Source organism: Carya illinoinensis, chromosome 3, assembly GCF_018687715.1.
Source record: "Carya illinoinensis cultivar Pawnee chromosome 3, C.illinoinensisPawnee_v1, whole genome shotgun sequence".
Taxonomy (NCBI): domain Eukaryota; kingdom Viridiplantae; phylum Streptophyta; class Magnoliopsida; order Fagales; family Juglandaceae; genus Carya; species Carya illinoinensis.
The window spans coordinates 16,423,896-16,436,515 of NC_056754.1; the positions used below are offsets into that span (position 1 = coordinate 16,423,896).

General features: G+C 36.2%; 1 protein-coding gene across 3 annotated transcripts; it reads right to left on the reverse strand.

Moving 5' to 3' along the window:
• Positions 1 to 5,351: 5,351 nt before the first annotated feature.
• LOC122303493 (protein LIKE COV 2-like) lies at positions 5,352 to 11,587 on the reverse strand. Of its 3 annotated transcripts, XM_043115297.1 has the most exons (8): positions 11,353 to 11,586; positions 10,770 to 10,822; positions 10,570 to 10,679; positions 8,819 to 8,986; positions 7,401 to 7,498; positions 6,554 to 6,680; positions 5,908 to 5,964; positions 5,352 to 5,802 (listed from the first exon to the last, which is right to left on the reverse strand). In XM_043115297.1, the coding sequence occupies exons 1-7, from the start codon at positions 11,461 to 11,463 to the stop codon at positions 5,951 to 5,953; spliced, it is 681 nt and encodes a 226-aa protein (XP_042971231.1). In that variant the 5' UTR covers positions 11,464 to 11,586; the 3' UTR covers positions 5,352 to 5,802; positions 5,908 to 5,950. The 3 variants fall into 3 exon arrangements, with proteins under 3 accessions (XP_042971231.1, XP_042971230.1, XP_042971229.1); XM_043115296.1 differs by lacking the exon at positions 5,908 to 5,964 and having other exon boundaries at positions 10,770 to 10,801; positions 11,353 to 11,587; XM_043115295.1 differs by lacking the exon at positions 5,908 to 5,964 and having other exon boundaries at positions 11,353 to 11,584.
• Between the last annotated feature and the right edge of the window lie 1,033 nt (positions 11,588 to 12,620).

Sequence of the window (12,620 nt, forward strand, 5' to 3'; positions counted from 1 at the left end):
ATTGGCGACCACTAATCAAACGAAGCTTAGTCTACGGCCACTGATGGTACACAGATTAAGAAAGTGGTCATCCCTCAATACAGTGAGAAATTATTGAGGGATATACTTGCAGAGATAATAATTGAAGATGAGATTCCTTTTACCATAGTTGAGAGACTATTGAGCCACGATTTCTATTGCCATCACGGTATACAGTGAAGCAGGATTGTATGAAGACGTATGTAAAAGAGAGCGTGGAGATGAAAAAGATGTTTATTACCACAGGCCAGAGAGTGCCATTTACGACTAACACATGGACTTTCATACAGAACATTTCCTACATGTGTATCACAGCACACTACATCGACAGTGAGTGGATGTTGAAAAAAGGGATTATCAGGTTTAAAGAAATTATTGATCACAAGGGTGCATCCATTGGGAAACTAATCAATGATTGTTTAAAGGATTGAAGAATTCAAAAAGTTCTATATATTGCAATTGATAATGCCAATGCCAATAACACTGCAATTGAATGGTTTAAGAGTAATACAAGTGTGAAAGCTGATGTCATTAGCAACCATGAGTTTATTCATGTTCGATGTTGTGCTCATATAATCAACCTAATTATTGTTGAGGGGTTAAAAGAGGTTGATGATTCCATTACCAGAGTCCGCAACATTATGCGGTATGTGAGGACTTCCCCTCAAAGGCTATCCAAGTTCAAGGCAATAGCAGAACAACTTGGAATTTCATGTTCTAAGACTTTGTGTTTGGATGTTCTGACTCGATGGAACTCGACATACATTATGTTGGATGTGGCGTAGAAGTACCAAAGAGCATTCGAGGTGATTGAGGTCGAGGATAAGGGCCTTAAATATGCTTTGCTCGGGATGCAAGAAAGGAGTTTGGTGCGCTGGACACACATGATTGGACTAGTGTGGGGCACTTTATCATATTTTTAAAAGTTTATCCTAGTGGACTATTATCTGGTATAGCTATAAAGATGTAGACCAAATATGATAAATATTAGGGGGATGTTGAGAAAATAAATAGATTACTTTTTATGACTGTGATCCTTGACCTTCGATATAAGTTGGCATTTATAGAATTTTGGGCAAATTCTATAATGGGGGGCAGTGAAGGCTGCACGGTTTATTTCAATGCTTAAAACGGATCTTGATGACTTATATTCTAATTACAACAATAGTGGTCAGCCTTCATTCGTAACAGGTACCTCACACTCGATTCCGACACCTCCATCCAATAACCTTAGCCTAGATGGAACATTGCATCCATGCCATTGAGGTTACAACATTGTGAATCAGTATCATCAACTCGTTGCAATGAGGAATATTATGCAATGTACTTCTGAGGTTGAACGGTATTTTATGGAAGAGGTCAATACACCTAGCAATGTATTTCAGTTATTAACTTAGTGGAAGGCTAATTCCATCAAGTATCCAATCATTTCCAGTATAGTTAGAGATGTGTTACCCATTTCTATCACTACGATTGCCTCTGAGTCGGCATTTAGCACTGAAGGTCGAGTATTGGATTCTTACTAGAGTTCATTGTCACCATCTACTGTGGAGGCTCTCGTTTGCACACATAACTGGATAAGTGATATGCCCATTGGACTAGATATTATTGGCGTTGATGCTGAGAGCTATAACCTTAAATCGGGTAACTTTATTTAAGTATTTCAATTGAGTTTATTTAATTCTTTATATGATTTCATAAATCTATTAAACTTCTACTTTTTATGATTTTATAGATATAATTGTGAACCCCAACATACTTGCCGATGACTGATAGTTTGAGAAATGATAATCAAATTTTATTGGTGAGAAATGATACATATATACCTTATATTTTAGTACATACATTGGTCAGTGCATTTTAAACAAAATTCAAGTATTTAATTTAAATTAACGGAATACAAAACTTTTAGATGAATAATAACAACATTTCTCTAGTTATTGTGTCTAGCTAGGATGATTAATAAAATTTGTATCTATTTGTACAAATTTATTTATAATTTTTTTTATTGACACATCAAATATGTTGTTGATGTAAACGTTAGTCATACATTTTATATAAAAATATTATTACTCTAACTAATATAATGAATTTCACAATAAACCATTATGTAATATGTTTAATAGAAATCTCCGTTTGTTTATCAAAATTTAAAATATCTCATCTCATATCGAGTTATCATAATATGCTTCTTTTTTAAAAAAAAAAATTTAGAGCTCGGAAATGACCCAATTGGGCCTCATTAAGTAAATCGGAATCGGATTGGAGGTCTGAGTTTCGATAACTCTGATTGAAGTTGGAGTCAGAGCTAAATTTTGCCTCCGACTCCAGTGAGGTCAGAAGTTGCTCCTCCGACTTTGTCGGAATCGGAGCACAGCCCTAACTGTGATGGTTATGGGTTGTGTTAGTTGAACTCGTACGAGTGTTCAAAGGATGATGGTGGGGGAAATTCTAGTGGTTGTGCATGCGTGCATGCATGTGCAACGGCTGAGTGGGTTAAAGCGGTTGAGTGGGATAAGGCGGTTAAGTGGCTAGACTAACTGAGTCAAGCACACATGTCTCCTGCTAGTGGGCTGACCAAGTCAAGCACACAAATGTCTCCTGATAGTTGGCTGACCAAATCAAGCACAGGTATCTCCTGATGGTGTACTAACCAAGTCAAGCACATGTCTTTTGATGGTAAAGTACATGTGACTATAGGTGGTTTTGTGGGCTGGCCGAGTGGGTGGTGGCTAAGCAGTTTATAGTGTGGCTGGTTACTCCCTACAAAGTAGGGAAGCATTTATGGCTGGACAGGTGGCTATGTCTGGGCGAGTGGCTTGGAAGGTGGGCAATAACTGTCAAGCTTGTCTCTGACGTTGCTCCAAATTCAACCAGGGAGGTCTGGTGTAGATCAAATGCCCTTCAATGAAAACTTGTGGCTGCCTTATGCGATGCCCCACTTGAGCAATGCAAAACGATCAGCAAACAAATGCGAATGCAATGCAATAAACACAAACCACAATGCTAAAATACCTCGACAATGCGTTAATAAAAGGGAAAACAATGAAAAGCATAAGTTACCCTGATTCACGAATTGCACAGGATGAGCAAGGCTCCTTTGGGATTCACAGATTATACCCAATGGAGCCTAAGTGACAAAATATCAATGTGTCTATGGGGGCTTACAAGCAAAATTCGTTCAATTGTTCAAAGATAAAAACCTACTGATGGCCTAGTGCCTTACTTATACTATAAAGCAAATAACATGATTACAAAGGGAAAATGGTTGCTAGACCCACACCTCTTGGTTGAGGCCTTAAGCTGTCAGTGGGCCAAGGGTGGCTTGGATGAACCCACAACATGGACTACTTGCTTGTGTGCGTGGGTCTTCAGGTTGGCCTGCTAGGTTGGCATTGGCTACTCCTTGATCCTTGCATGTGTGGTCCAGGTTGTGTAGGCTAGACGCAATTGGTGAGTAGCTGGGTTGGATCATGGTGAGCTCGAGCATGGCAGGCTGCTGCATGGCCCAGGCTAGTGGAGCCTGGCATTGATCCGCATGGCCCAAGCTGTGGGGCCTGAGCGTTGGTCAGCAGGGCCCTGGCCAAGGCCAGAGCGTTGATCAATGTCTTAGCAGTAAGGCCCTGGCCAACGCCAAGGCGTTGAGCGGCATGCTAGCCTGCTGGACAGTCGCACCGTCAATTCCAACATAAGTGTGCATGCGTGCGCTGTGTTGGCGCCTAGCCCTTGCATGGGAGTTGTGCTTGTGTACAACCCATGCATGCGCGTAGGGTGTGCGCGTAGCCCATGCATGCACGCTGCGCGCACGCACTAAGTGTGCGTGCAATCTAGCTACATGCTGAGTATGGTGTGACAATCTCGCTTGCTTGTGCACGCTGACTGTGCGCTGCCTGGTTGAAGGTGACTGTGGCCTAGCATTCTCAAAGGACTAGGTTTGTGGGCAATCAAGCAATATCAACAGTGCTCTTGACGTGGTGTCTAGGCATGAAATGGTGCTTGTCAGGGCATGGCCCATGGCCTCCTGCCTTGAGATTTTGATAAGGCGTTTGGTGGCGGCTTGAGTTTGGTGTAAACCTAAACTCTAGAATTATTGTTAAAAAGAAGAAAATATTTGTCACGAATAAAATAAAACACTATATACAAGCATAAATAATGAGAGTAATAGTAAGAAGAGATAGCGAGGTCAATTAAAAGTGATGACAAGTGGAGTCACATAGATAGGTGCATGTGTCTCACACGCCAATGGGGGATGAGCATTTCTTAGTAGGTTTTGATAAATTGCCATAAGAGAGCTATGATAATAGTTGTCATGTGATTTAGAATTGAGTAGATAACGATAGATCTTATAGACCATAATTGAGGATAATGAAAATCCCAAAACATGGAAGAAAGAAAGAGGAGGCTAAAAATGAAGGGGGAGAGGTTTGTAGGGATTATAGAGAGGGGACAAAGGGGAGACTCTCTCCTGATTGGTGGAGATAGTGATATCCTTGTATTTTATCATTTATATTTAAAAGAATTATACCATGTACCATTTATCTTATGTGTATTTTAAAATTTAGAAGCATGGAATGTACACGATAAAGGATAAATAAGTTTCAAGATGAAGATGCACTCTCAATCAAGATTTATTCATTTAAAATGAATACATCACACAATCTTGAAGGCCAAATATTATTGGAAGGTATGTGTTGAGACTAATATACATCAGGATGGCAAAACACAGTCATCCTTTAAAGTGATTAAGAATCATGTATAATCTTGGACCTTAAAGGGAGTGAGACTCCAAGATCAAAGCTTTCGCCACTTGGGCCAACCCCTTATATAGTCATCTTTAAAGTGATTAAGAAGCATGTATTACCTTAGACCTTAAAGGGAGTGAGACTCCAAGACCAAAACCTTCACCACTTGTGCCAACCCCTTGGGTTATATATAACCTTTTTAATTTTGATAAATGATGAGATGGTGAATGTTGGATCAATAAAAGTGATAAACGTTGATACATGTGGTAAAAATACCAATTATTTAAGCTCAAAACAATGTTAAAACCAAGCAATTTAAAGGACGCTAATATTTATAGTTATTAACGGATTGTTTTCTTATGAATCTATCCTGAATGCTAGGTATGGAGGTGTACTTTGCTTTTGGTGATGAGAATATTTTGCTATAGCGATCGAATAGGTGTTTTCTTAAAAATTGTAATCGTTATTGGTGTTTTTAAATGGATACAACTACTCAAAACAATGTACAATGCAACAATTAAAATATTTATTGTCAAGTTTCCAATAGTAATTAAAATATTTATTGTCAAGTTTCCAATAGTAATTAAAATATTTATTGTCAAGTTTCCAATATTATTATTCTCTCTTTTTCGAGCACAAAGATGACAGAAAAGCCAATACAATCATGTTATACAAATATACCAAAGAAGATGAGCAGCAGCTGCCCCGACACCATTCCCTCCAGACACCAAAAATTAATTTTTACCACCATATATAAATTCTGCTACTAAAAACATAAAGCATACATGGTAAAGATTTATCCTGAACCCTACTGATGTGAAATTATGAATGAACCCACGTAATCTCAGCATTCCTATCATCAAACAAGACTTTTACGCTCGCATATAGTTCTGGGATTTGACTAGTTACAATGTTTCCAGGCATGCCCTTCTTTGATCTCACTAGGCTATTCTGTTCAAAGGGATTCTATCATTCTGCCGAGTAACCATTTCCAAAGCTGAAATTGTTTGCGGCATTGTCATACCCCCAGAAACAATTATCTCTGTAGTATTGCCCAAAAATGTAAGAAAAAACAGATAAACGTCTATATTGTAAGATAAACAACAAAAATTTCAATATCCATGCATCGCCTCAGGTCACTATTTACATTATTTAGAGTGAAGGAAGGCACTCCATTGAGCTGCTTCCACTCATTTCAATACATCTAATCTCTTGCATGAAAAAAAGAAATTATAACATCCAAGGAGATGTTACACAGTTAGCATACCCTTTTTTATTGATCGGTAAGTTAGCAGAATTATTATAGATATGCTGAAATTGGTGGTTTCGGCAAAAGATAGAAGCAGATGCTACTAATAACAAAGACTAAAATAAAAAATACGACCCACAAGCATAAAAGCAGGGAAAGAAAAATCTTGCCAAATATAATAACATGACCTTAAATTCCAGAATATTGATTTTTGTTTTTTGTATTTTGAGTTTCGTTTACAATTTCTTGTATATACTGGGCTAGGCCTATTCTTTGAGTAATAAAGTTTTGTTTACCTATAAAAAAAAAAAAAAAAAAAAAAATTGTTTACAAAGTGAGTAGACCCAAAGGCATGGTGGTGTTATTGGGTAAGAGTGAAACTAGTAACCTACGTTTTTTAAGGCACAGTTCCCAGCCAAATGTGCTACCAGATTGTATTAAGAATTTTCCTTCACGAATAAAGAGGAGAAGGACCAAGATATGTTGTCAAAATACAGTGTAAAAATATCAAAGTAGAGATAGCTACAGTAAACAGAAGACGCACCTATGCCTTCTCGGATAGAAAGATTTGGTCTAATGATCTCTTTGGAGTTGACTAGCAATATATCACCAATGTAGAGATGGTTTGTTGGGACAAAAACACTACATAACTCTTCGTCTTCATTATCTCCCTGTGATAAAAGACCAACCAACAAAAGAAGATATGAGTAATTTGAAAGACAATAAACAGCAAGATAACATGATTGATGTAAATATTCACACAATCCCGCAGAACCATTAGAAGTTTTAGGGCTCGATTGGACACTTAGAGTATCTAAGAATTCTGGAATAGTAATAAAATGGTTTGAGTTAATATGTTTTATTGGGTTTTGGGAAGAGAGAAAAATTAAATAAAAATATTATAAAGTTAAAAAATTGTTTTTATTTTAAAGTTTGTACAAGTTGCATTGATTTTTGTGTATTAGTTTGAAGTTTACAAAAGTTGTTAGGTTTTTGTGTTTGGATAATGATTAAGTAATGATTAGATGAAAAAGTTAAAGATTTGAAATTGAAAAGTGTTTTGTGTTAGAATAATGTTTGAGAATGAAATTATGAGAAATTTTGAGAATTTTGTGCCTCATCAGTGTCCAAATGTCCCCTTAGATCAGACTCTATTTCCATTAGGAAATAGAAATTTTCATATCAGACTGGCAGGTCATGTGGCCTTTTTACTTTTACTGTATCCTTGTCTAGTCAAATGAAAGCCACAGAAAAGCTTACAAAATCATAAAATGAAAAAAACAATAATTTCTATGAATGTGACTCAAGCATTAAGGTTCAACATTCTCAAGCAATTTTTTTTTTTTTTCTTGGGACCAGTTCTACAAGATAAAAGGGGATACAAGGAGTACCTGAAGGGTGACACTTGATGTGATGAAACCAAAGGCATATTCACCAACACGGGGGTGACGAATAATTGCTACCTCTTTAAAAGCTGTGGTGTTTTGGTCTGCAGAGAAGGTAATGCCATCATGGTAGTTTAAAGCATACTAATAGAGTTGCCATGATCTGGCAAACAAAATCATTCAAAATCAAAATCAATGGCCAAAAAAGTAGCTTCTGTATGCCATTCAAACACCAAGCTTAAGTTAACACGTACATAATGCATATATATCACCAGCTTGACTGGTAAGAAGAAAGCAATGTCATGCGTATATGTGACCAGTCCGCATAATATTAGCAAACAATTCTGTGCAACGGTGCAAGATTCAATCATATCATCAAAGATGTTTTGAGAAACCTCTTTTTTTTTTTTTTTTATAATTAATATGAGAAATTTTTTTCCAAGTAAATAGGCATAACCCAGGTATACAGGATGTATACAAATGAGAAACACCTACTTACAAACTAAAGCAGAAAAACAACTATTTACAATCATTCCGGTTCCTTACAAGATTCTTCACCCAAAGTTTAAAGTACTAAGGAAAAACTCCCTAAGTTCCCCATAGAATGTTCAGAATTCTCAAAGCACCTCCCATTCCTTTCTAACCATAAACACCAAAGTAGGCACAGGGGGATCATCCATCACAGCAGAGTTAATACTACTCCCCTCAATACCTGGCCATCATGCAAAGAAATCCACCACATGCATAGGCATCACCCAAAAAATGCCAACCTTAACAAAAATCTCATTCCACAACAATGTCGCCACCTCACAATGAAGAAAAAGATGATCAATAGATTTTCCATCCTTCTTACACAATATGTTTTGAGAAACATATCTTTCAAGATTTGAAATTTTAGTTTGGATCTTGAAATTTTAGTTTGGTTAGTAAAACAAAGCAAAAATCCTTAGATTCATATGCAGACAGCCATATATAAATGATGAATAAACTCCAAAATTATCTGTGAATCTAATGATTACATAGCGGGCATGCCCACTTATAAAAAAAAACCATAGTGGGCATGCCTAAGCAAGTTATTCACCATGACTGCAACGTAAATGCATACAAATAAAGTATCCTACGTTTTTTATAGAAAGCTAGAAACAACAGATAAATACAATGGCCTGGCATGACATCCCTACCCAATGAAGCATGAGTGGCCCAGCCACTGTCACAGGCAGTGATGTCTAAGCATTTTAACCTATTAAACCAAATATTACTCACTTTTTTTTTGAAAAATTAAAAAAAAAAAAAAATCAGTTTTACTAAAGTGCAAAGGGGAGTAACCCAGTGCATAGGAAGTGTGCCATAGAAACCCCCTTAGGAAGGGAGAGAAGAACACATATTCATAAATGCTACAGAGTTAGCAGAACGAAAACTAGTACCTGGAGAAATTGCAGCACTAATTTGTTTGGAGGCCGAGTATAAATGTCGGATGAAAGGCATTCGCTTTATGAACCATTCTCCAAGTGAGAAAAGAGTGCTACCAATCCAGGATGAAACAAAAACACCAACAAAGAATACAAAAAGTAAAGATGTGATAAACCCAAGCCCTGCATCAGAAACCAAGTGCCTTGAGATAATTTTTTTTTTTTCTTCTTATAAATACCTTGACACATAATCAAAGATGTAGAATATAAAGGCAAGTTCAAGAATAAGTACCAAGAGCAAAAAACAAAATACAAAAAATACAAGCCCAAATAAAAATTGGGTGAAGCAGGAGAATGTGATTATATGACGTAGCAAGTTTTATGTATACAAGAAGTATGTAATGTCACAGTAAATACATCATTATGAGAGATAAAATCTTCTGAGACATGGTACAGGCATCGTAGGCCAGTCGAGTCACACTAACCAGCCAGATACAATGGGAATCAACATGATCCAGATCATCATCTGTTCTCTGATGCCCACACACACCAAGTTTCCCAAATAACTTAGCACTCCAACCAAACCTCATCACGTTAGACAACTTCAATCATTTGCCCCGACACCAGGGACGAAGCGAGTTGGGGGGGGGGGGGGGGGGGACCCCTGGACTTCCCAAGGCTTGAAGAAAAAATTTCACCAGGTGCTTTGGTTGCATGTCTTCCTTTCCAACTTTTGACAATTTTTTTTTTTTTTTTTCAATAGGTACTTTTGACAATTTTGTATATTTAAGTTTATAAGTTGGCCACTCTCTCATCAAATCGTAAGGAGTGTATATTGTACCTAATTGTTTAAGTGGGACATCTTTTTCATCATCAAATTAGCTTTTGGTCTTCAGCACTTTTTTCTATTGTATTTAATTTGAAGAAAATTATAATTTGATATTATACTATTTCTTTTTTTAAAATTATTTGAAGAATGAAATTTCAAGACCAAAAGCTTATAATTTGATATTATACTATTTCTCACTTAAAACTTATAATTATCTTAATAAAATATATTTAATGAAAAAATCTAAGTTAGCCTGGGTAGGCTACACAGTATGTAATTCATGTACGACTTAAAATCTTTTAATATTTTGTACTATTATACATTATTTAGAAAGCCCAAATCTTAGTTTATCTTTCACATATATAATTATCTCTCTTTCTTTTTAATTCATATGTAACTCGTTTCCAAAGTTTAGCCTCTTTCTTTTAATTGCAACATATAACAAGCCTACATGTAAAATTTTTGAAATTATTTGAAGAATGAAATTTCAAGATTTATTTTTTTCTTTCCTATTTTTATTCACTTTATTTATACATTGTATCACTTTATTGATAGTGTTCCTAAAAAATTCAATTGAACTATTTATTCTAATCTAAAAATATTTGGCCTCTCCCCTGTCCCACACTGAATACTTAGTTCATAATCCACAAGGTCTGCTCGTTAAAATGTAAGAATAAAATTACAAGGGGGAGAATAACTCAAAATTACTATGCAATAGATGAACCAATTTTTAATAACTTGGTTTTCTTCCTTCCATTTTCTAGCACGATTTCAAATTAATTACAGTTGAGCTTCCCTATTCATGTCAAGGAGAATAACTCTAATTTAGCACGGTTTAAAATCACCAGTTATTTAAGTAAGGCTCAAATATATATGATCCTCATATTTCATAACATTAAAAACTCAAAATAACGAATAGTGCATCAAAAAAACTTACCGAATATGTCAATGCCAAGCTGGGCATATACTGGACTGAAGAAACCATCAACAAATTGAATAAACCACCAAGTAACAAAAAATGTAACTGCAACGGGGAAAAGAACTACACTGCAATTTCACAATACAATGTAACATCAGTCCTGTAGATAGAAATTCATTAGCGACAACCGCATCAAGAGGAATAGTTAAACTTATTACCATCCAGTCATAAACTTCTTCGAGACCCAAATCTGAAGAACAAAACAGCAAGCCTGAACAGGTTAACGGAACAAGAAATCACAAGTTAAAAAACATGGTAGCTTCATTTCTTTTATGACACAACAAAAACTATCCAAACAGGAAAACGTAAATCCGAATAAATCTCAATATATTCCACCCAAACTGTGCCATGCTTAAGCAAGAGTACAGGGTACGTGCTTTATATGCAAATATCCTGATTGGGAAATTACTAGGTCCAGTCTAGGTAATTTATCATTCAACACTACAAATCGGGTGATCCGGGTAATATTCTTTAACGTTATCTCAGAACTCGAGATTGAGATAGATTTTGAGACTAACTAGCGCGAGAGAGAGGAAAAAAATATTTCAATGCTATCCTCCTGTGCTTGCAACTCTGGGTCGAAGTCTCTAACTATTATCCGACCCTTCCCCACATTTATGGTACTAAATCCGTACAGACAGCACAAGATAAACTCCTTTGGCAAAAAATAATCAAAGGGACCCAGGATCTAGTAGATCCGCCCAGTCGGCAGTCAAAGGGAGAGGTAGAAGAAAGGTGGACCTTGCGAGTGGAGGAGTTGTTGGGGGAGCTAGGGGTAGACTTGGTTGGATCCTCGCCACCATTTTCAGCTAGACTCAGAGGAATGGACGTCGATTCCTTTTCTTCGGCCATTTCTTCCACTTTTTCACTTACAGAACGACTTTTTCTGACTTTGAGGGAGTTCCTGACCTTGTTTCGAGCGCGAGGTTTCTGCACTGTGTCGTCACGCGCGAGTCTGAGACAGAAGACTGACGTGGTTTGCGAGGTGATAAATTATAATAATAATAATAATAATAATAATAATAGTTAATAATATAGACTTGGATATCAAGCAAATCAAGTAGTAATGACCTTTCTAATATTCCTGCAATTAATATTTGAACATGAAAAATAGTTTGAATTTTATTAATATCTAAATAATTAGTAAACAATATCACATTATTGAAGATATAACGGTAGTTTAAAATTCCCTTAATTTATGTAGAATTCAGACAAAAGTATTAATTTGCTTGAAGAAAAACAAAAGAATTTACTTTTTATAATAATTTTCAGCTAACAACGTAATGATATTTATCCTTGTAATCCTAGCATTTCGAGAGAATCACGTTATTAGCGGGTTCCACTAGGTGTGGGCGGCAAGGCCCTGCACCCAATTCGCCTGCCCTCCACCATCCAGCCCCCACCTGGGGGGGCCTCATCCGTAGAATACGAGAGGTGAGGTATCCGTTCGCATCTGTGAGCTCAATAAGAACAGGGGGTTGGCTGTCCGCCGATATACTCCAACGATGGATCTACTCTTCCATATTTGAATATCTCGTCACTAATGACTTCCATTCGAAGAACATGTTGGTAAATATTTTGAAATGATTTATAAATTAGAGAATATTTAAAATAACAATAAAAAATTAGAAAAAGATAATTCAGTATCGAGGCACGTTGTGATGGACGCTTTTTTTAAAATAAATTTTGTCACCTCCAAAATTTAAATATGCACTCGACTTCTTGACAATCTACTTTCAATATACAATAACGTCAATTCATGTTAATCTCTTTGTCGGTGCACACAAAATGAGATCCTCAAACCCAATATAAAATAGCTAAAGCCCCAAAAAAGAATGATGAAATGTTTCTCTAATTTTTGTAAAGAATTTGGAGTTAATAAATTTGTGAGTGAGGAGGTTTCCTGTTTATAGATAATGAAAGAGCACTTATGAAAAGTCACAACTGGAATGAAATGACACTTGTAAAAAATTACAATTAAAATGAATGAACACTTTATCAGATAATAT

What these genes read in the sequence shown, in the direction of transcription:
- LOC122303493 (XM_043115295.1), bottom strand. Translation starts at nt 11,463, where the DNA reads ATGGCCGAAGAAAAGGAATCGACGTCCATTCCTCTGAGTCTAGCTGAA. An exon ending in GCTTGGCATTGACATATTCG is followed by an intron (nt 8,987 to 10,569) that starts GTAAGTTTTTTT and finishes TTTCTGATGCAG; the next exon opens with GGCTTGGGTTTATCACATCT. An exon ending in TAGTGCTGCAATTTCTCCAG is followed by an intron (nt 7,499 to 8,818) that starts GTACTAGTTTTC and finishes CCTTCTCTGCAG; the next exon opens with ACCAAAACACCACAGCTTTT.